We start from the raw sequence: 20,627 nt of genomic DNA, 5'->3' as shown, positions 1-20,627 counted from the left end.
CAGTAGTAGCAGTAGTACTATACCACCTCTGAACGCTACACAGTAAATGCAATACCACTGGCAGTGTGACAGAAGAAGCTCTCTTACTTTGGACATCCCCTTGAAAAATGCAAACAGCAGACAGTGGGGAGTCTGAAAAGAAAGAGATATTTAGACCTAAAGGTCTTTCTGATGGAAAAAACCAGGGACACTCTTTCAAAGATCTGACTGGGTTGTGAATCCGGACTCCAATTCGGTAGGCCTTTTGGAGAGAGGAATCTGCCCATCTCTGGCCGTCTCAACCATTGATGACGTTTCCTTGAGGTCATGGGATAACAGCACTGGAAAATCACTGGAAATTAGGAGTAATCCTCTGCATCCCCCTCTGTATAGCCTGTCTCTTCACTGTCCTCACATACCTCAGATTAAAAAAGTTCTTACTGAAAATCTAAACGAGCGCTGTACTTGTCTCCTTTTTTTCAAACCCCATAGCTGCCAGCTTTCAAACTGAATAAAACCATGCTGCGCCTGTAGCCGGTCAGTCCCTGGTTAAGTTAAACGGAACTTTATGGCCTTTTCTCCTTTATCATTCCACAAACATTAGCATAACACAGCCGGAGGCTCCATCTGAAACTCTGCCCAGGTTCCTTACCTGTAGCACATGGCAAAACTTGGCTACTTTACAAAGTCTTTATTTTATTATTTTGACAAGATACCAGCCCAAAGTCACTAAACAGTTATCTGTTGTTTAATCTCAACCTCACCGCATCCACCCTTGAGATGGACAGGGGCTTCAGAGGAAACCCACAGCAGTTCTTGAAGCTGGCTGTCATGCGTTTGTGGCGTAAACATCAAGATGATTGATAGGGAGCAGCGACGCGCGTATAAATATCGCTAAAACTGGTTCAAAGCCACTTTGGGGCCTTATAAAAGCCACAGCTACTCAGTGACTCTGCACTTCTGGAAACTCAGGTGAAACACATCTATTTATTTTCCTGGCCGGCACAGACCCAGTGACCAAACCAGCTCACAGAGGCTAAAGGAGGACACGTCTGAGAAGTAACTTCTGCCACTTTTGGGTCCTTGACATTATCTGTTTGGGTTTTTTTTTTTTAAAAAAAGGTAAACCAATTTCTGAATTTTAATGAAATTTGCGTTGGGTTCATTAGAAGCCAGACTTCTAGTTTAGTTCAGGACCTGATCTGTAAAATATCCCTCTGTTTTTCCACAAAGTGATTTGATTTTTTAAATGACTTACGGGGATTTTTAAGGCTGCCAGTAAGAGATGCAAAGCTAAACGTAGAATTCAAAACAGGAGATTCTTCCTTGAGCGCTATGACAAAATATCATACATTGTTTTTCAGTCAGTGCCTTACTTGGCTTTCAGAGGTATATTATATGCTATTATGATAGTATATTATAATATTGGTGTGGTATTGTTTAATTTCAATATATTCATGATCATCAGAATTAATCTATGATGTATATGCTAAACCTTTGGGAGGGATTTCTGTAGTCACTACAGCTGATCTCGCAGATGTGTGTGATGACCCAACAGTGGAAAACCCCCTAACTGCCGTAGTCTAGAAGAATCCTGAAGGATGCACAGGCTAATCCAGAGGTTTTCTTGGAAACAGAAAAGGATTCATGTACCATACATTTCAAAAAGTGATCAAAGAGGACAGTAGTGTTGTCTGTTCAGCAGCTTTACAATGTACCAGCTAGTCTTTTTGTTTAATCACACCTATCTGTTACTCTAATTCTTGTGTAAGATCAGAAGTGTGTTGTATGTAAAAAACAGATTCCAGGCTTTTTATCCCTTTTCTTTCAAGAGACTAGTGTCTTCTCGAGCAAGGATTTTACAGAAGTAAGTGAGGCAATTTGGGATTTTGCATCCAAGGTAGGTAGCTGAGTAGGTGGCCAAATCAGAATCATTTAAGTGTGCACAGAAGCAGAGGAACGTGGATTGGAGAGGAAGGACAAGTACCCAATGTGGAAAAGTAATCTGACTTAGAGAGGACATGAAAGTATAGGTTTGTCCAGTAAGATGAGCTGGAACAAGACGTACTGTACATGAAAGATCTTAGCCTTTTAAACTGAGATAAAGAGATAAAGCAGATTAAACATTTCACTTTGGCTACATACGCGCTGAAAGTGTGTGTGCACCAGTGCTTTTATATTTGGATATAAAGTAGTCGCGTTTCTTCAAAGACGACGCACTTACCTCCCACCTGCTAAAACAACAAAAAGAGCTCTTATACAGAGCGGATATAGAAACATCTTGGAAAACAAAAGTCCTGCCGTTCGTATAAAGATGATTGAGTCTGAAAGCTTGGTTCTTGACCCTCAACTTCCTTCCGTCTTTCAATGTGGGATTCTGTAAGAACTGGTAAAAGACCGATTTGTGCGCTGTCTGAGTCTGTGCTAAAATGTGCTGTATTCAAGTCAAAAATTGATTCTGTTATTTTAGTTTAAATCACTAGCCCACACTATTCTATTCAATTCGTGACCCTATTATAAAACACGGATTTAAAGCAAACAAATAAACAGGCATTCATTACAGATTTCCGACAGTCTACTGCAATCCCTCAAATTCAAATGAAAGCTTCCAATTAATGTTACAATAACAGATTAAATGGAAGATAAGAATGCAATGGTTTTAGTCGACAGTATTAACTCCCACAGGGCAAATTCCTTTGACTGCCATTGTAAGAGCACACAGTGAGAACTGCTGGCAAAGTTATGCAGTGGCAGACCTGATGCTTTGATCTGGGTAAATAAAATCTTTAGAGTATCTGTGTTGTACCCAGTCTTGGGGCTGACACTCTCCTGCAAGCCTGGTGTTTTTCCATGCATCCCAAATATGTCTTCCATTCCATTAACGACTCAAGCTGCAAGGACTTACAAAGGTTATACAGTACCATTCATCCGGTCTTGTGACTTAATTTGCAACCATGCCAATTAGCATCCACCAATTGGCACTCATTAATTCGTGCCCTGAACAGTGATTCAGTAATGCCAGCTCTGCATTCAGAAGAACTTATTTCTTATGCAGTTTGCTGTCTGACTGGGGTTGAATCTTCAAGATCATAACCTCCCAGTCAGAACTGGATGCAACCAACATCTCATTCATATTTTTATAGAAAAATGAAGCCACTGACATGAAAACTCTAAAGAGCAACTATTTGCAACAGCTCCTTCTGTGCCTCCGTTTTCTAGCATTTGTTGTAAAGAAATGGGCTGAACCCAGTTTATCCATTTCAGTAGAGAAATGTTGCAGACAATGTTGGCAGAACCATTGAGAAAATATCCAGACATTTCTGCTGCTCAGGCTAACTGAAGTCTGGCCTAAAATACAGCCAAATTAGTTATTTGGTTTAAAGAACAACAATAAAAAAATCAAATGATATGAAAATGCTGAAGAAGCAGGAAGGCTGTTTTCAGACATGAAAGTCAGCCTCATAAACATCGCCGAGGTCATTTTCCTTCTGAGTTCTCTCACAGAAAATTAATTGCTTGTGGAACACAATCGACAGACTGTCGATGAGTTGATCTGGTCGGGTTGATGGAACTGTGGAATAATAAAAGACACATCTAGGCATCGCAATATGGGTGTCATTTCTTTCCGTGAAATGCGATGTGTCAGAAGGTAAAGGAAAGAAAGGGGATTTACGGGAGATCTATTTCATTCCTTTATTCCTTGTACAGCTTGTTTTATTAAGCCTTGTACAGAAAAAAAGGGAAGAAAACTCAAGTAACTGCAATCACCACATTGTCTTTTCACAGGCTTAATGAGTGCAAGATTTTCTAGCTTGGCACTTTGACGCCTTTGACAGAATTGTAAAGCATGTTTAGACCTACTTCTGCTGCTAATCTCCTCAGAAATACGTCAACTGCCCAGTCTGATCCCAGGGTGCTGCGCTGTTCTCACCTGTGTGCTGCCAAGAAATGTAGAGCTGGGAAACACACTGGAGTAGGTGGGGTGCTGGCGAGCGCAGAGATGGTGCAAAGGAGGGAGGGTGCATTTGCTGGATTCTGGTCTGAAGTGCACGCGGCTGATGGGACTCATTTTAAACAAGGTCCGTCTTTCGGTGCCGGGGCATTTAAACTGCGGCATGTGCCCCGGATTAGAGGAATTTCACTGGGGATTAAAATATGCCGCACATGCAGCACCCCTGATTGGGGGCAAGAAACCGAGAAGCCCGAGCAAATTAAATCAGTCGCTGGAGAGAGCTGCTGAGTGGTTCTCAGGCAGCAGGTATGTGAAAATGCTTCAATATTCGCTTTTACCCTAACTCACCAAATAACGCTGATCTGTGTTTTTCTGTTTCTGTAGAACGCTTGTGAAAGTTGCACTCTTTTTTTTGTTGCTGTTGTTGCTGTAAAAATAACTCTGACCCCACAGCACTTCATTGAGTTTAAAACCTCCTGAACAGGTCAGGGAAAGAACAGGCCAGTTTAATTCTATAACGGGTTTTGCCTCATTAGTTTTATGTGAAGTTCAGTGACCTGTGCTCTAGTTTCACTTGGGGTTTCATTTTAATTTAAACTCATGGTCACAATGCTCAGGAAAAACCTCTCTGGCACTTTTTTTGTGTTTCAGGAATTCTTAGAGCATAATACTTTACTTGTGCGTAACGTCCGGCTGTTAAGAGGCTCGATTGTGTTATGTCATTATCAAAAGGCAACTTTTAGCTTCCCACCAAAAGACCGTTGAGTATTTAAGATGAGGCATCATCTCTTGCTTTTCATCGTCAAGTGCATGTCTTTTGATACATCCGAAATAAAATAGCCAGAACACGAGTAAAATCAAGTTGTTTCTCAGTTTGTGAATCTGCAGAAGATTTTCTACATAATACACATTTAAAGCATTACTTTAGAAAAACAAGTTGATATCTGATCAAATAATATTGGCTTGGACAACTTCATGGAAATAATGTGAGATGCCAGGATTTTCCACATTGTCGTTTACGAAAGTAAAATCAGATGGCAGTGGTGTTTAATCCAAATAACCTCAGGACTCTTTCAGTTAAATATAAAAACAAATAGCACAACCATTCATAACACCAGAAGTTCTGAGTGATTTTAAATTAAAAAAGCACTGCATCAGTGAAAAAGCTTACTGGAGTAATCTGAATGCAGGCAAGACAGGATGTATGTAGTTCTTTATTAGTAAAAAGTGTTATATCCCTTATTCTTTTAGAGTGTAAGGCATCGGGGAAGAATACAGCCAAATTCCTTGGCACCAAACATCCCATTTTCCATCCATCCATTTTCTAACTGCTTCTTCTAATTCGGGGTTGCAGGGGAGCCACAGTCTATCTCGGCAAGCAACGGGTGCAAGGCAGGGTACACCCTGGGTGGGACAACAGTCCATCACAGGGTAGACACAAAGATACAGACACGTACAAACACTCATACCAGGGACAATTTTCCCTGTAGACAATTAACCTAGCTGTATGTTTTTGGACTGTGGGAGGAAACCTATGTGAACACAGGGAGAACGTACAAACTCCAAATACCACCCCAGGACCTGAATTGAACCCAGGACCCCGCACTGCGAGGCAGCAATGCTAAGCAATGCGCCACCGTGCCACCCTACTTCTCATTCTGATGTGATGAAAATACACTGGACCTCACCTGCCACCTCTCTTCTGCTTCTTAGGCCGAGACCCCTCCCAGGCTAAGGATGCTCCAGTATTTCCAGAAGTGCTTGCGCAAGCAGCTGGCTGAGCACCGGGTCAGGAAAACCAGGCTGGTGTCCAAGGATGGACGCTGCAACATTGAGTTCGGCAACGTGGAGTACCATAGCCACTTTGCCTTTCTCAAGGACTTCTGGAACACGATTGTTGAGATCCGCTGGAGGTACGTGCTGTTCATCTTCGTGGCATCCTTCACCGGCAGCTGGTTCCTCTTTGGGTTGCTTTGGTACGGAATTGCCAAGAGTAACGGGGACCTCACGGAGCAGAATCCCCCCAGTAATCATACCCCCTGCGTGATTAACGTCTACGGCCTCACCACCGCTTTCCTCTTCTCTCTGGAAACCCAGACGACCATTGGATACGGCTACCGAGCGACTACGGATCACTGCGCCCTGGCAGTCACACTCGTCATCATCCAGGCGGTTGTAGGCGCGATCATCAACTGCTTTATGTGCGGCATTATCTTGTCAAAGATATCCCTTCCCAAAAAGAGAGCCAAGACCATCAACTTCAGCCGCACAGCCGTCATCAGCAAAAAAGGGGGCAAGCTGTGCCTCCTCATCCGTGTGGCCAATCTGAGGAAGACCCTCCTCATCGGGAGCCAGATTTACGGCAAGCTCCTCCGGACCACCATAACTCCTGAAGGGGAGACTGTGATCCTGGACCAAGTGAACATCGATTTTATGGTGGACGCTGGCAAAGACAACCTGTTCTTCGTCTGCCCCCTTACCCTCTACCACATCATTGACAAGACCAGCCCGTTCTTCGAAATGTCCGAGGACACCATCTCCAAGCAGGACTTCGAGCTGGTGGTCTTCTTGGACGGAACAGCGGAGAACACGAGCTCCACCTGCCAAGTGAGAACTTCCTTCATCCCCATGGAGATCCAGTGGGGCTACAGCTTCCTGCCCATCGTCTCTCGCACCAAGGAAGGAAAGTATCGCGTGGACTTCTCCAACTTCCACAAGACCACGCTGGTTCTCACACCTCACTGTGCCTACTGCCTCGACAACGGGGACCAGCACAGCACCAGCGGGAAGAAAGGCATCGACAACCCTGGGTTCGAAGCGATCGTCGTCAGTGAGGCGGCGGCTGTCACGAAGATGTGAAATGCAGCCCCCAGGGAGGGGGGAGGGGGTCAGGACAGAAAAAAATTCAAGCTTGAGGTGGACCAAAAGTGCTGGGAATAGATGGAACTCAACTTCCAGCACAGCCCCGGACTCTCCAGAGGAAGTGAACCCGAGACACCTTTCACGAAAGTCTGTCAGCATCGAGGTCTTGGCTGTGGGATTTGACATGCGAATGTAGAGCCCACCTGAATGGATGCAGGTGGCCTGATAGAGACATATGTGTGTTTATGTGTGATTAGGACAGGCTTGGGGTGGTAGTGTACATTATATAGAACTTAGATCAGATTTTAAGTTACCATTTCTGCACAAAATAAAGAGTTCTGTGCTAATGCAGTGGAGTACTTAATTATTATAGCAGTCTGGAGACTTATTAAAATAAAGAAGCCTTGTGAATTTTCATTGCTCAATAAACAGACACATTGCCATGCATGCTAAAAACGCAGAGACGATCTGACTTCATTCACGCACAGTGCCGTTATTCACAGCAGGTACTGTACGCTAACTGTGTTGTTCTATATTGTAAAATCCAGGTTTGTCTGTGAAGATAATTCATCCGGTCTCTCTGTCTTTTCTGATTCCAAAACAGCTTGCAAGTCACCTTGACAACCAGAGTAAAATGTGTAAAAACTACAGCAGGAAAGGGAAAAAACAGGACACTTAACTAAATCAATGCTTTTCAAGTATGAGAAATCTGAAGGTTAAATCGGAAGGGATTAGGATTTAAGTCCTTTTTTATGAAATATTTAAGACAGCTGGAGAGGTAACAAAAGGTTTGATTAAGAGATTTATTCTTAACCAGCTGGATGGTAAAACAGAGCTTTATTTTTCTACTTAAAAAAAAAAGATTGAAAAAGGAATCAGCAATAATAATAACAACATAAATGTACATATAAACAGCATTTATTCAGATTGTGAAAAGCTGATTTTCCTTTTCCATTTGGAAGAACCCCAAAAATCTCTGATCTTTTCCTGAATAGTTTAAACTGTATATATTTAAATAAAATGAATTAGAGCAAAACATGGTTCTCTACCTGATCTAGGAAAGGCTTTTTCATCAGGAAGAATCATGAATATTTGATCATGCATGATCAAAAAATCAAAAGCATATTTTCCGTTCTGAGCCTTTTTTGTTCATCTTATTTAAATTATCATCATTAATCAATTGCAAAAGAATGACCTTTATACTGCTTTGTATTTAATGTATCTTTATATATGAGATTAAAATGTCATTTATTTTTCTGATACAAAATAAGGTGTAGTTACAGAGCTGTAAATAGCAATGTTAGTGTAGCAACACAACATTAAAACAGGTTAACTCAGACCAATGTGCGGGTGAATTCTGTCAATCCTGTAATTAGTATAAGAAGCCAGTATAACCTACAAAATGATTTGCTTTTGACTACTTGGGGATTTCTCAAGTATAAATCAAAAACATCTCTTCTTGGAAATTCCTATGACAGTGAGAGTGATCCTCAACTGTTACAGAAGCTGTCCCGAAACGTGATTTTTCTAAATCAGACAAGCTCTTTTATTCTCATTAACCTTTCCTAGAGATTTTTGATGTCCAGCGTGGTAAAAAAAAAAAACACCAAGCAGAAAATGAGACAGGGCACACTGACTGGCCTTTCTGGTGCACCTTTTCCTGTCATGTTCCTACAAGCGATTTGACCATGAATTACGCTGGAGAAACTGCGTATAAAGGTATCAAGGGTCTTGGTAGATCCTCCATCTGCAACTGTGCATTATTTACATTAAAAAAAAATACGTAATTGAAGAAACCAAAAACAAAACAAGGTCTTAGAAAAGTTAAACCCCCATATCCGTCCCCCACCATACACACAAGAGTTTTCACAGCAAACCTGAGACACCAGCTGCACAGTTGCCCTGCAGCTCCGTCAAGACTATCCTCACCTGCATGTGCGCAATGCTAAGCTCCAGGTGTCTTCAGGGAGGAAGTGTTATGTAATGTTATGTGTTATGTAATGTTATGTAATTAGTCACACTTATATAGCACTTTTCTGGACACTCCACTCAAAGAGCTTCACAGGTAATGGGGACTCTCCTCCTCCACCACCAGTGTGCAGCCCCACCTGGATGGGATGCTCTCACCACACTCACCACACACCAGCTCTCAGTGGGGAGGAGAACAGAGTGATGAAGTCAGGTCAGAGATGGGGATGATTAGGAGGCCACGATTGGTAAAGAACAGGGGGAAATTTGACCAGGACACCAGGGTAATACCCCTACTCTTTTCGAAACACCCAGGGATTTTTAATGACCACAGAGAGTCAGGACCTCAGTTTTACATCTCATTCAAAGGATGCCGCCTTTTTACAGTGAAGTGTCTCCGTCACTATACTGGGGCGTTAGGACCCACACAGACCACAGGGTGAGCGCCCCTTACCTGTCCCACTAATACCACTTCCAGCAACAACCTTAGGTTTCCCAGGAGGCCTTCCATACAGGTACTGGCCAGGCTCACACCTGCTGAGATACAGTAGGTGACAAGTGATGAGTTGCAGGGTGAAATAGCCGCTGGCATGACTGGCTGACATGAGCCAAACCTGCTATTGCTGAGGCCTGGAGATCACTGTGATGCATTAGAGAGAATGCCCACTACTCCGCTTCAGTGGGCAATATCACTGTGGCAAGCAGAGATCATACCAAATGTCCTCTTGCATTCGGGGTTATTGTGGTTCCTAAAAAAAATAAACTTGCAAGACATTTCCTCAGACCTTTATGCAAGGGTCTGTTCCCTTGTTTGCCATTTGCATTCAGAAGATTGGGAAAATTAAGTGTTCGTCTCAGACTGCGAACTGGCCGAGACACTAGGGCCGCGAGACTTGATCGGATTGTTCGGATCCCATCAATCAACACACCTGATCAGCAGCATGGCGGCGCCGGGCAAGAGCTTCTGAACAACTCAGGATTTCCCTGAAATTGTATAGAGGCCAGGAGGGACGCCTGTCTAAACTACTGTGTGAGCGCCGACAACCCGTTCACAGAAATCCATGATGAAACACTGTTTCGGAGAGGAGCGGACCACAAGCTGATTTGCAGCCGCGATGGTACGTAAAGTCTCATTGGGACTTTGAAAAAAGCGAGTTTGAAAAAGCGAAGCAACGATTGTAAAACGTTAAACTTGCCGTCGAGACTCGCGTTAATTCCGTTAATTAACCGTTCGTTCGAGAATAAAAGAAACCAGAAACACAACTAGCATGCGATCGCAACTTTCAACCGCATATCTCACGCCTTAAGAGTTTTGGACCTTTGAGAGCTACGTTAGTAATGAACATAGAAAAAAAAACGCAGTTTGCTTGCCGGTGAATCATCGGGTCACAGACAAATACGAAGTCTCTTTTGTGGCTTACCATTTAAAAAGTGAAAAAACGACTTACTGCCTCAATTAGCGCAAAAAAGTATCAAGTTTTTTTTTTTACATCTTTGATGACTCGTATATAATCAAACTAGTTGTTATAAAAAGCTATTATCCTCTGTACTGTAGGTCTTGTTCGGGCTAATATTGTTTAGCTACAATAATGAGTTAACTAGTTCGTTCGCCAGCCAGTACAGTAATTCAGCTGTTAGATAGCTAGGGGAGTGGATTACTACCTGGCCCACTGTACGTATTTTCCTCCGGGAAACCCTGATACTAGATTTAGACCTATACATGAACTAGAACTCAGTCCTCAAATAAAAGAACATGCAATGGAAAAAAAAGCAGTTCTCTGGAATTCACAATGTCCCGTGGTCCTTATCCGAAAACCTTATGGAGACGAACACGCACTCGGGGAATTATTTAAAACCTGTTTTTAACATGCCACTTTATTCAGAACTACGAGGGTTTCAAAATTGTTAAAACCTTTATGCGGAAATGCATTGTTAGTTTGATCGCTTCACGAGGTGATACAGCCTAAAAAACGACGGTGTGTGTGTACTAGAAAGAATGAGCCCGCAATCATTCCTGCGTGTAGAGTAATTTTATTCTTATTTGTTACGCATCTACCGAAACACGGTGCATTCAAATACACGCTGAAAAAGCTCTGTGAAGATGCCCCCCTACAAACCCACCGCGTTCGTTAGTGCTGCGTTTGTGCCGGTGTGTGACTTCGTAAGGTGCGTTTGTGCTGCTTTTCTTTCCGAGATACAGCGCCTTATTTATTCGGGGGTGTGAGGTCACTCTGCCCCCCCTTCAACGGCGTCTGAGTAAGGAACAGGTCCGATTAGTTAGTGCCGTTGAAACGTTCCCGAGATATAGCGCCTTCTTTCTCGAGTGATCCTTGTTCGGCGATTGTGCCCGCTCAAACCCCATCTGGAAGTTCAAGAACTAAATTACTGGATGCGAGGATAAGAATATCTGCAATTTTGTTTCTGTGTTTGCCGGGGGGACGCTGGCTTTTGCGTTTATGACCAGTATTTTCTGTGCCTTTGTGCCAACAGGAAAATTAAGTTGGACTCCCAATATCATACTGTAATCACAAGAGGTGCGGGTTTAGCCTTAAAAAGCGAACATTAGCAAACAGTTGCATGTTCTTAAGAAAGGCTTTAACGAGTACGGCTTAGTGCTTCCTACCCGTGTCAGTATTTTTTGTAATCTGAAGTAATCAGTTTCTCATTTTGTCCGTTTTAAATATGCAAATCAAGGGTTATTTAAAGATTCGACCCGTCTTTCGACCCACATATTTAAGAAATACCGGAATTATTAACTTCCTGTGTTCATTGCTGTAATATCTTTTTTATGCAAAGCAAATTCGGAAAAAAACACGTAGCAATATGTACTACGTTGACCTAGGTAGCTAAAGACAGATCTGCAAAACAACATTGGAAACTCTTACTGTCTCGCGTGCGAACCTCGGAAATATTTTAAAATATTTTTATTTTCATATAAAATAATAACATATCCATGTTTTAAAAACGTCTTTATCCATATTTTTGTATGGAAGATGTGATCAGGTAACCTTATTGAACCTTTTTAAATTGATTTCAGAATACTTCATTCATCCAAAGGGATTCAGATCATGAATAGTAAAAGGTCAGAAATTAACATCAACCTTGTAATGGGCGCAAAGCCGCTACTTAAAGGCAAAGACGCAATACAGCTGCCAGAACCAGTTTAATTGGAGACCAATTGAAGGCTGATACAAGATTAATCACACCTGACTTTTAATTATTTGGAAATAACTAAAACACGGACTGGATCCTGGAGTTGACCGTCTCCGCTCTGAACACACAGTCTTTCAAAGACGAGTCATTTGGAGTACAATCCCACTCCATACTTTTAACTGAGCCGCTGATAAAGTAACCGTGAAACTTTAACTGGACATTTACGAATTGTTTTCAACCCAATTTATAGATATTTAATTCATCCAAAGGGATTCAGAACATGAATAGTAAAGGGTTAGAAATTAGCGTCAACCTTGCGCCAGAAACGGTTTCAGAATTCACGTCTTATAAGTTTGAATCAAGCAGTAAGAATTATACTGTTAGTGTTTGATAGTCAATCTCACCTTTGATTACTACACATCACTCATTGACAGTGGTTCCCCAACACTTTTCGCTGTATAACCCGTGTATGCAATGTATACCACTATATACAATTTTGATGACTTTCATCAAAATGAATTTGCATCTCTTAGAGATGACAATTATGAGTGAATATGAAACTCCTAAATATGTGTCCCACACTACTTCCACTAGTTCATTGCCAGACGTCTGATATTCATAGACAAGATTTTACCTCCTGCACTCCTTGCACTTGACTACAGTAACTTTAACATTTTACAGTATATTAAATTATTATTAATAATAAAGAGCGATGTGATGCTCCATTGATTGCAAAACTAGTTATTACATTTTTATCATTGTTATGTTTTCTCTGCATACACCAGTTCACATTCTATTTAAATGCATTGCTTTTGATTTTTAAATCTTTAATCTGAAGGATTGAACTTCTATGTGGAAACGCCCAGGGAAATATTCCATGTCGTGACACCTACTGGTATAAAGGAGCGATGAGGGTGCTGTGACCAGACGCCAGCTGGGGTATAGAACATTTAGATTAATCTAATCGTTCGTGCAGATTTTAAAACGTTGTCTTTGGAATCATGAAAGAGATTCTGTTTAAAAAATAAAACATTTTAACATTTAAACCTCTCAGACTTCATGACATACAGGTCCTCCAACTCTGCGGCAATCTGATACTTTATTTTTCACTGTCATTCGAAAAATTAAGCAAGTCATGTCCAGTCGCAATAAAAGCTAGAAAAGCGCATTACAAAGTAGCCTTAATGTTTGAAAAGCGAGCAAACGGGGTACTCTCTTGTCTCTGAACTGACTTGAGCTTAAGACTGAATAAGAGAGCTACATGGCTGGTCTTTTGCGTGGCCGGCCTGGTGGCTCCGTGGGCTAACCCATCGGACACTTTCTAAACTTCAGACAATTGGATCGACTCCTAGAGACGCTGGTGAGATGAAAACGAGCCCCGAGCCTCCCCGTCAGTCTGAGATCTAAGCCCCGGGTGTAGCTCTCGTGCTGTCGGGGTGAGTTTGTGTAGGTGGCTGTTCTCTACCATGCCGGCCGTTTTGGGGGGTTCCATTTTCGGGGCCCTCCAAAACAGGGAAAAATGGGGGGTTTAAGTCCTTTATCAATAAATAGTTCGTGATTCAATTCTAAAAAGCAGCCCCTTATACCACTGAGACACCTGCAGGACAGGTGTGGCACTAGCAGTGAAAGAGAGGTGCAGTCCTAACTAGGAGCGGCAGGGGTCCCTATCCAGCACATTTCTCTTGATTCGATCAACTGGCCGCAAGCTAGAAGTTCCCGTCGAGCACAATCTCGTAGGGGAGTGTTACTGTTTTAGGTTTTCTGAAAATCCTTAGCCGACAAATGCTTTATGTATGATCTGGTGAGTTGAAGTTTCTGTTTATCTCCAGTAACGTCAGTGTTGAACCCCTTGTAACAGAATCCGCAGGTGTCCGTCAGGACCGGAGCCCGCCTCCAGAGTGACCTTCCTCAGCGGACACGCCCCGTCCACCTGTTCCACAGGTGCGCTCGGCAAGATGGCGGCGGGACGAGCTTGTGCGGCTCGAGGTGCGTTTGCGTTTTATTTCGAATTTTCTGATTTTAAGTGCAGAAAATTAAATTTAACTTTGGGGAAATCAAGATGAGAGTATTTTGTTGTTGCTACTGTTGTTAGTTGTATTTGTTTTTTTCTTTTCTTTGTGTTTTAGGACGCCGAAATGTCTTCTGTCCGTTTGAGCGTGCTCTCGAAGTTTGAAAAGTTTGTATAAAGGTTCTTATACTATCATTCATTGAACTTTCATTGTGTGTTTTTAAAATATGGTATCTCTAGGTGTCTGAGGCTGTAGTTTTTCTTCAAATATTTGCTTTTTAAAGTCCTTAGCTGTGTAATGTCCTTTTGCGGATTGGGGCTGTAAGAACGTTTTTGTTCCGAAATGATACAAATATTGTCACGATTAAACCGACTAATTCGTTAGCTTTTTATCTCACCAGGTGCCAAAAGGATTTCAAGAACGGGATACCAGCTATGAAAAGTGTTTTTTTAACGGTAAGTTATATTCCTACCTTCCGCTATACTATTAATATTTGTGTAACTCGTTAAGACGACACGTTTTGCCTGCTTTTTCACACATTCTTGCCCGAAACAGGCATATATTTACTACATTGCTGCTTTTCGTTTCGTTGTGCTTTTGTTGAACGGAAAAAGCAAACTCTTAAGACGCTGGTTCTTCAATGGAATTGAATTCTTATGTGGCTGAACGTTTGTTCTGGAGTTTTTTGGCGCAGCGGGACAGGGATCTATCTTTGCTTTCTCATGTAATCTGTTGTTTTCTCATTGCATTTCATCGTGTTTGTATACATCTTTATTCAAGCACCATGTTTAAAAGTTAAACTTTTATTTAGCACATCAAGTGAATCCATTCTGCAAAGCCCGTATTTTGTTAACTTGGTGTTTTTTTTTGTCTTCAGTTCTGCGGCTCCTGATTCTCAGCGCTCCGTCGAAATCGTATCCACTCCAGCAACTCTTCGTGCGTTGGCAAGTTATTCTTGACAATGTGTGCTTTTCCTTGAATTTTATTTTGGACAACAGTGCCTGTCATGTACTGATTCGGTGTTGTATCTTGCTCTTAATGGCGTTATGTTCAGCTACGTTTCCTGTTGACTGCTGCTACTGTATGTGCTGTGCATTGTGAAATAAAAACCGTTGATTTGCATTTTCTGAATTGTCTGCTATTTTTTCAAGGTGTGTTGGAAGGGTTTGCTCGGGGCTGGTGTCTCACTGCTGTAAGTTTTTGGCTGCAAACTCTGGAGAGAGCACTAACAGTTTCCGAGAAGCGATGCGATGGGTTGTTTTGTACTTTGCGCCACGGCCGCAAGGGGACACCCTATCGCATCGTGACTTGGAAACTGCGGGGGCTACCCCCTTTTTAAGTCGCTCCAGATTTTCCCGCCTTTTTAGATAGTCTCTGGGGGGTTAGGGTCTCTAGGAGGGAGGCTGGGTACAGCCCCTAGGGGAGGAGAGGGAAGCTCTAGCCAAGCCCCCTCACTCCCAGCTGAGAGGAAGGCGGGCTGGAGGTGGCTTCGGCCCGAGAGAGAGGAGGCACCCAGGGCGGACTCAGCCTATCAGTCACAGCTTGCAACCAACAGACTTCTAAGTCCACACCAGGAGACCTGCCTCTCTGCAGGGACCTAGGCCACCACCAACCTGCCTTCCCCTGCTGCTGGGAGTGAGTGGGCTTGGCTAGAGCTGCAGTCAATCGCCCAGCCCCTCTCTCCAAAAAGAGGAGTAGACGGGGCTGGGTTTGAGTGATGGGAGGAGACCACGCCCTGAAAGAGCCCCGGTATATACTAAGTTTTTTGGCGGGAAAATCTGGACAGACTTAACAAGGGGGTAGCCTCTGCAGTTTCCAAGTCACAAAGCGATAGGGTGTCCCCTTGCGGTCAGTGACAACAAGGAAAAAACAGCCCTTCGCATCGCTTCTCGGAAACTGTTTGCAAAATCTCTCCGCCAAAAAACTCACCAACACCGGGGTTTTTCAGGACCAAGGGTGTACACAACTCTGCATGAGAACAGAAACAACAAAACACATCAAACTCCAATCAACAATTTATTGAGCGAAAGTTGCACATAAAACAACGCATTCCAATACATACGACAGATGCACAGGATTGGAAGTGAAAAGTAACATGCATTTAAATGACAAAGTGTCAAAGCACGGATACATTAACGCGAAATGCTTTTACAAGTGAACATTGTACGAAAAGATTTGAACGCAACTACAGAACACGGAAAAGCAGAGAAACATACGGCACGTTACTGTTTCTCCAAGGGATCAGTCCAGGCAGCGACCAGAATGAAGACTGGAACTTTGTTGCATTTCCTGCAAAACAACAGAAATCCGTGTTAGATCAAGCTTCTGTATTGACTGACACATTCAGAAGACGAAACAGTTTTAAAACATTTACAAATTTCCTTGTGTAACGGGAAATATTCCTGTACTCGTGTTTGCATTAAAAGTGTGCAAAATACCGACGGCACAACACCATCAACACAGCTACAAGTATATCGATTAGATGGAAACTACCACATTCTAATGCTCTTTCATGATTTCCACTTTGATTAGCAACAATAAAAAGCAGGTCTACAGTCGGGTAGTATCGGAACAATATCTGCTGTGGAGATATGCTAGTTTCGCCTCGTTTGAATCTTCTTTCGACGGAGTACACACCTCGTTTTCCAACAATTATTTTCGGGAGGTGCAGTACATAGTGTCCTTCAGTATGATACGTGTAAACGAATAAAAAGGTTTATACTTACATAGGTAATTCCAGCAGCTGAGCCAAGCTTGTCCTGCCCGAAGACACCAAACTGGAAAACACAAGAACACATTTAGAAGATACTTTAATTCAAGGTTTCTTAGAAGCAAACAGCGTTTTCACCACGACAGAAAGCGCAGAATATATTTCAATAAGATACGTGTAAAGGAATTAACGAAATATTTATACTTACATTTATACTCCATTTAGTGCAAAGTGTGCCCTGCCCGAACATGAAAAAGTGAACTGAAAAAAACAGCAGAATTCAGAAGTTAAAGACCATTTAGACTAAGAAGTATTCTTTGCAAGCGAAATTTGTACCACGAATATAAGCACACAATCACCTAACATACCCTGGAAAAAACTTTACAATTCTAGGTAGGCTATTTTCGGGTTTGGATAATTGCACACGCATAATTTTGTAAGTAGAAGTATTTGATAAAGATTAGGATAAAGAAACAAACGGAAAAGCGACGTTTTCGTTCTACCAATACAACAGTGCATTTACTGCTACAACAGCGCTTTTGGTCGGTGTAAAAGAAATACACGCGTTAGCTGTGTAACACAAGCGGCTTGTTAAAAACGAGAGGAGCGTTTTATAAAGACGCTATTTAGTTCCCAACGAAAATAATGTTTTACCCCCTTTCTTCTGCGACGTTTAGACTACAAAAGTTTATAAATTCAATTTTATCTACCTTAAAATAAAGGAAATGGAAGACAAACCTAAAAAACACGGAACAAACTCACCCAGCTCCCTTCTCTCTCGCAGAACCCGGCGAACAGGTGTGCGGGGCGTGGCCTGCGAGTGATGTCATTCGAGTGGGCGTGGTTACAGAGTGACGGGACTGGTCGCTTTTTTTTCTTAGCTTTTCCAACACCTGTGGGAGTAATCGAGCATGTTTTCAGAAGCCCCCATGAGTCACACCTTTCAAAATCCTTTTTAGTCCATGGTCATTAGGATAATCAATCAGTACATCTAGTCCTTATTAGTATTTGAGGGCCGCAGGAATGCAAATGAGAGGATTTTGAAATATGTAAGCAAGGTGTGGGGTCTAAAGTTCCTAGCAGGACACCTACAGTTCTATTACCTGATTTATCTTAACATTGCACCAAGAAGTCAACATTTTCATCTATAAACGTTTACTTTACACTCAATTTACAGCCATTGTACTTTTTATTAATCATGCTGCTGATGTGTTCATTTAAGAAGTTATAAGAATATGACAAGGTTCAAAGGTGAGGACAGTTTTTGATCCATGTAGCCCCTTTGGTTCCTGGTATGAGGTTGATTTGAACCAGCAATTGCTCACAAGAAGACAGGCTGCTGGTTTCAAGACAATGGATGAGTTATCTGTGCCATTCTCCCACAACTCTTTGTGTAGAGAGCATTTCAATACACTTCTCCACGACATGGTTTCATGTCTCCCTTGGTTCACACTGTTTCACTGCAACCTAAATGACTTACCTGGTTAACTGCATGAACAGGAAGTACTTAGGTCATTACCATCATTTTTAGCACTTGTGCGCTGTACTGAAGTATGCATTCTATCCAAATAAATTCAAAATTCTCACCCTCAGTTTCCTAAAAAGGTCAGGAGCCGAGTCAAATGGTATTCCATGCAAGGCTCACAAATACTGCGAGAGGCTCAGGCAGAGACTCTGGAAGCTGTTGTGAGCAACAGAGAGGAGGAACTAACTCAACAAAAGCTGGCTGATTGCAAAAACGTATGTGTGACACCAACAGGTGTGGGCACCAACAGTCTTATATGATGCTCCAGACACACCCCTCACAGCCTGTTGGGGAACTTCTTCCCACACTTTTTCTTTCTTTACACACACTCTCCTCTGAGAGTGAACAGTGGAAAGGACGCCCTGTGGAGAGTGAGGAACACGGGGGTGTTCAAAGGCATCGAGGCTCCAGTCAAGGGAGCAGGTAGCCTGGCCCTGTCCATTATTAGAGAGAGCTAAAGCCCCAGGGGTCTGTGGAGAGAAGGGAAGGAGGAAGCAGAAAATCTGTGGAGAACAGAGCGCAGAGGACAGTATCTCAAGAGCCTATGATATTGATTATCTTGTAAAGGGAAACAAATGGGATTTGTCCTGTTTTGGAAGTGAAAAATGCTTGGAAAATGCACCTGAACAAGAGAAACTATTGTAATGTAACTGTTGCTTAACTGAATTCAAGGGATTTCACAAAGCTTGCATTAGTGTCACAAAAGCAGACATTTCTTAGAAGGCGCTCTAGACCAGAGCTGTACCTCAGCATTTCAGGACCCAGTAGTCTCAAACTCATGGATTGAAGGGTTCTATCCCACTGTAGTCATTTCATTGACTACGTCCTTGCAGATCAGTATTTTTCAGAGTAGCAGGGTTCCATGTTATCTGTCATGGAAATGCAGCAGTACCTGGTGAGACACACCAACAGATCTCTACCAGGTAGAGAAGTGAGAAGTTAAATAAATGAATGGGAAACTTTAACAAGCACTAGAAGTTAGTCTAGACTGAAATTAAGGCATGACTATAGGGTTAACACCCCTACACTTGAATCATTTTGGACCCAGATGACTGAACAGGGGGTAAGATGAAAGAGCACCACTGACGGGTCTCTCCCATTCCACACATGACTTGTAATGATGAACTGGATTTTCAGGTTCTGTACCAGTCCTGAGTAGGCTCAAACTTGCTTAATATGAGATCGGTCTACAAGGTAGTAATACTGTTGCTTAGCTAGAGAAATGAGAAATTAAATGAATGGGAAATATTAACATTAGACTAGACTACAATTTAGTCAGGACTCCAGGCTTTTATACTCCTACACGTTAATTGTTATGGACCTCATACAGATTTAACATTATCCACATGATAGAATATCTTATAGCATGGGATAAGATGGAAGAGCACGACCAACAGGTCTCTCCTACCCCAAGCATCACTTGCAGTAATAGCCTAGATTTTCAGTTTCTGTACCAGTCCTGAGTAGGTTCAGACTTGCTTAATATAACATCAATATAACATCATGTCACGAGCACTAACCGGCCCAGACCACCTCCCAAGAGGACTAATCAGTTCCAGCAGCAGGGTGATAATTACAAACGCCGCCGCACGTGTTAATTTCTCATCAGACGCCTTACCGTGCGGCAGGCTGCATTATTTAAGCCTCCCTTACCCGCATATCGCTGCTCGGTATTGAGTTCACTTCTTCTTGCTCAACCTAGCGTTTCTTTACCTTTTGCCTTACTGGAATTTCTGGCTTCACCTTTTGCCTACGGACTTCGGTTCTCGTCTCGCCCCTTGGATTGTTTGCCTCCTGTGACTATTTTCGGAATTGACCCTGCCGCTCTTGTTTCGACCACGAACCTGTCTCACGTTCTGGATTGTTCGCCACCAGTGCCTTGACCGGATCTTGACCGACCTTACGCCTTCGGACTACGACTCAGCTCCTGGTTTTGCTCTGTTCGCTTACTCGTCTCCCAAGGACTCCTGCATCTGCATCGGATCCTTTTCACCACTACCTAGTCGTAGTACACTACAAGGCTGTTTTTTTTTTCAGGTATGCTGCCTGACTGATGAAGTGAAGAGTTTCTATTGAACAAAGCTCAGAAACCAGAGACAAGCTCTATTGTTATCTGGGGAGGGGAGCTGGAGAACCTACATTTCCTATTGGTCAGTTGCTCATATAGTGAAGAGCTGTTTCTATTGGTGGAAAAGAGGAGGCATCTTTTAAATTCCTATTGGCCAGTCATAAGGAGCTGAGCAGCCAATCATATTGTTTTCCACATAGCAGGTGACAATGCTAGATGACTTCTTCGTACACAATGTTTCGGCTGTGGAGCCTGTGACACGCCCAAAGAAGGCTCCACAGCCGAAACAGCTGTGTTTCCTTTCTTCTCTTTTCAGCAAGGAATAAGCCTTTACTTGTTCCTTTGCGGCTACACATGCTAATGCAGCTACCTACTTGACCTGCTTGAATCTTCTTATACTC

General features: G+C 42.6%; 1 protein-coding gene and 1 long non-coding RNA gene across 3 annotated transcripts; one reads left to right on the top strand and one right to left on the bottom strand.

Moving 5' to 3' along the window:
- The first annotated feature begins 913 nt into the window (after positions 1-913).
- On the top strand, positions 914-8,137 carry kcnj1b (potassium inwardly rectifying channel subfamily J member 1b). Of its 2 annotated transcripts, none has more exons than XM_088939612.1 (2): positions 914-1,101; positions 5,645-8,137. In XM_088939612.1, the coding sequence occupies exon 2, from the start codon at positions 5,669-5,671 to the stop codon at positions 6,788-6,790; it is 1,122 nt and encodes a 373-aa protein (XP_088795738.1). In that variant the 5' UTR covers positions 914-1,101; positions 5,645-5,668; the 3' UTR covers positions 6,791-8,137. The 2 variants fall into 2 exon arrangements, with proteins under 2 accessions (XP_088795738.1, XP_088795737.1); XM_088939611.1 differs by lacking the exon at positions 914-1,101 and adding an exon at positions 4,003-4,237.
- Positions 8,138-16,139: 8,002 nt separating this feature from the next.
- LOC148816745 (uncharacterized) lies at positions 16,140-16,918 on the bottom strand. Its single transcript, XR_016094672.1, has 3 exons — positions 16,842-16,918; positions 16,650-16,700; positions 16,140-16,212 (listed from the first exon to the last, which is right to left on the bottom strand). It is a non-coding gene; the product is annotated as an uncharacterized LOC148816745 (long non-coding RNA).
- Between the last annotated feature and the right edge of the window lie 3,709 nt (positions 16,919-20,627).

Source organism: Atractosteus spatula, chromosome 22, assembly GCF_055471065.1.
Source record: "Atractosteus spatula isolate fAtrSpa1 chromosome 22, fAtrSpa1.hap1, whole genome shotgun sequence".
Lineage (NCBI taxonomy): Eukaryota > Metazoa > Chordata > Actinopteri > Semionotiformes > Lepisosteidae > Atractosteus > Atractosteus spatula.
The sequence above is the reverse complement of the archived record's forward strand: the minus strand, read 5'-3'. Positions and strand labels throughout refer to the sequence as shown.

Bases quoted from the DNA above. Each gene is read 5' to 3' on its own strand.
- kcnj1b (XM_088939612.1), top strand. From the start codon at position 5,669: ATGCTCCAGTATTTCCAGAAGTGCTTGCGCAAGCAGCTGGCTGAGCAC.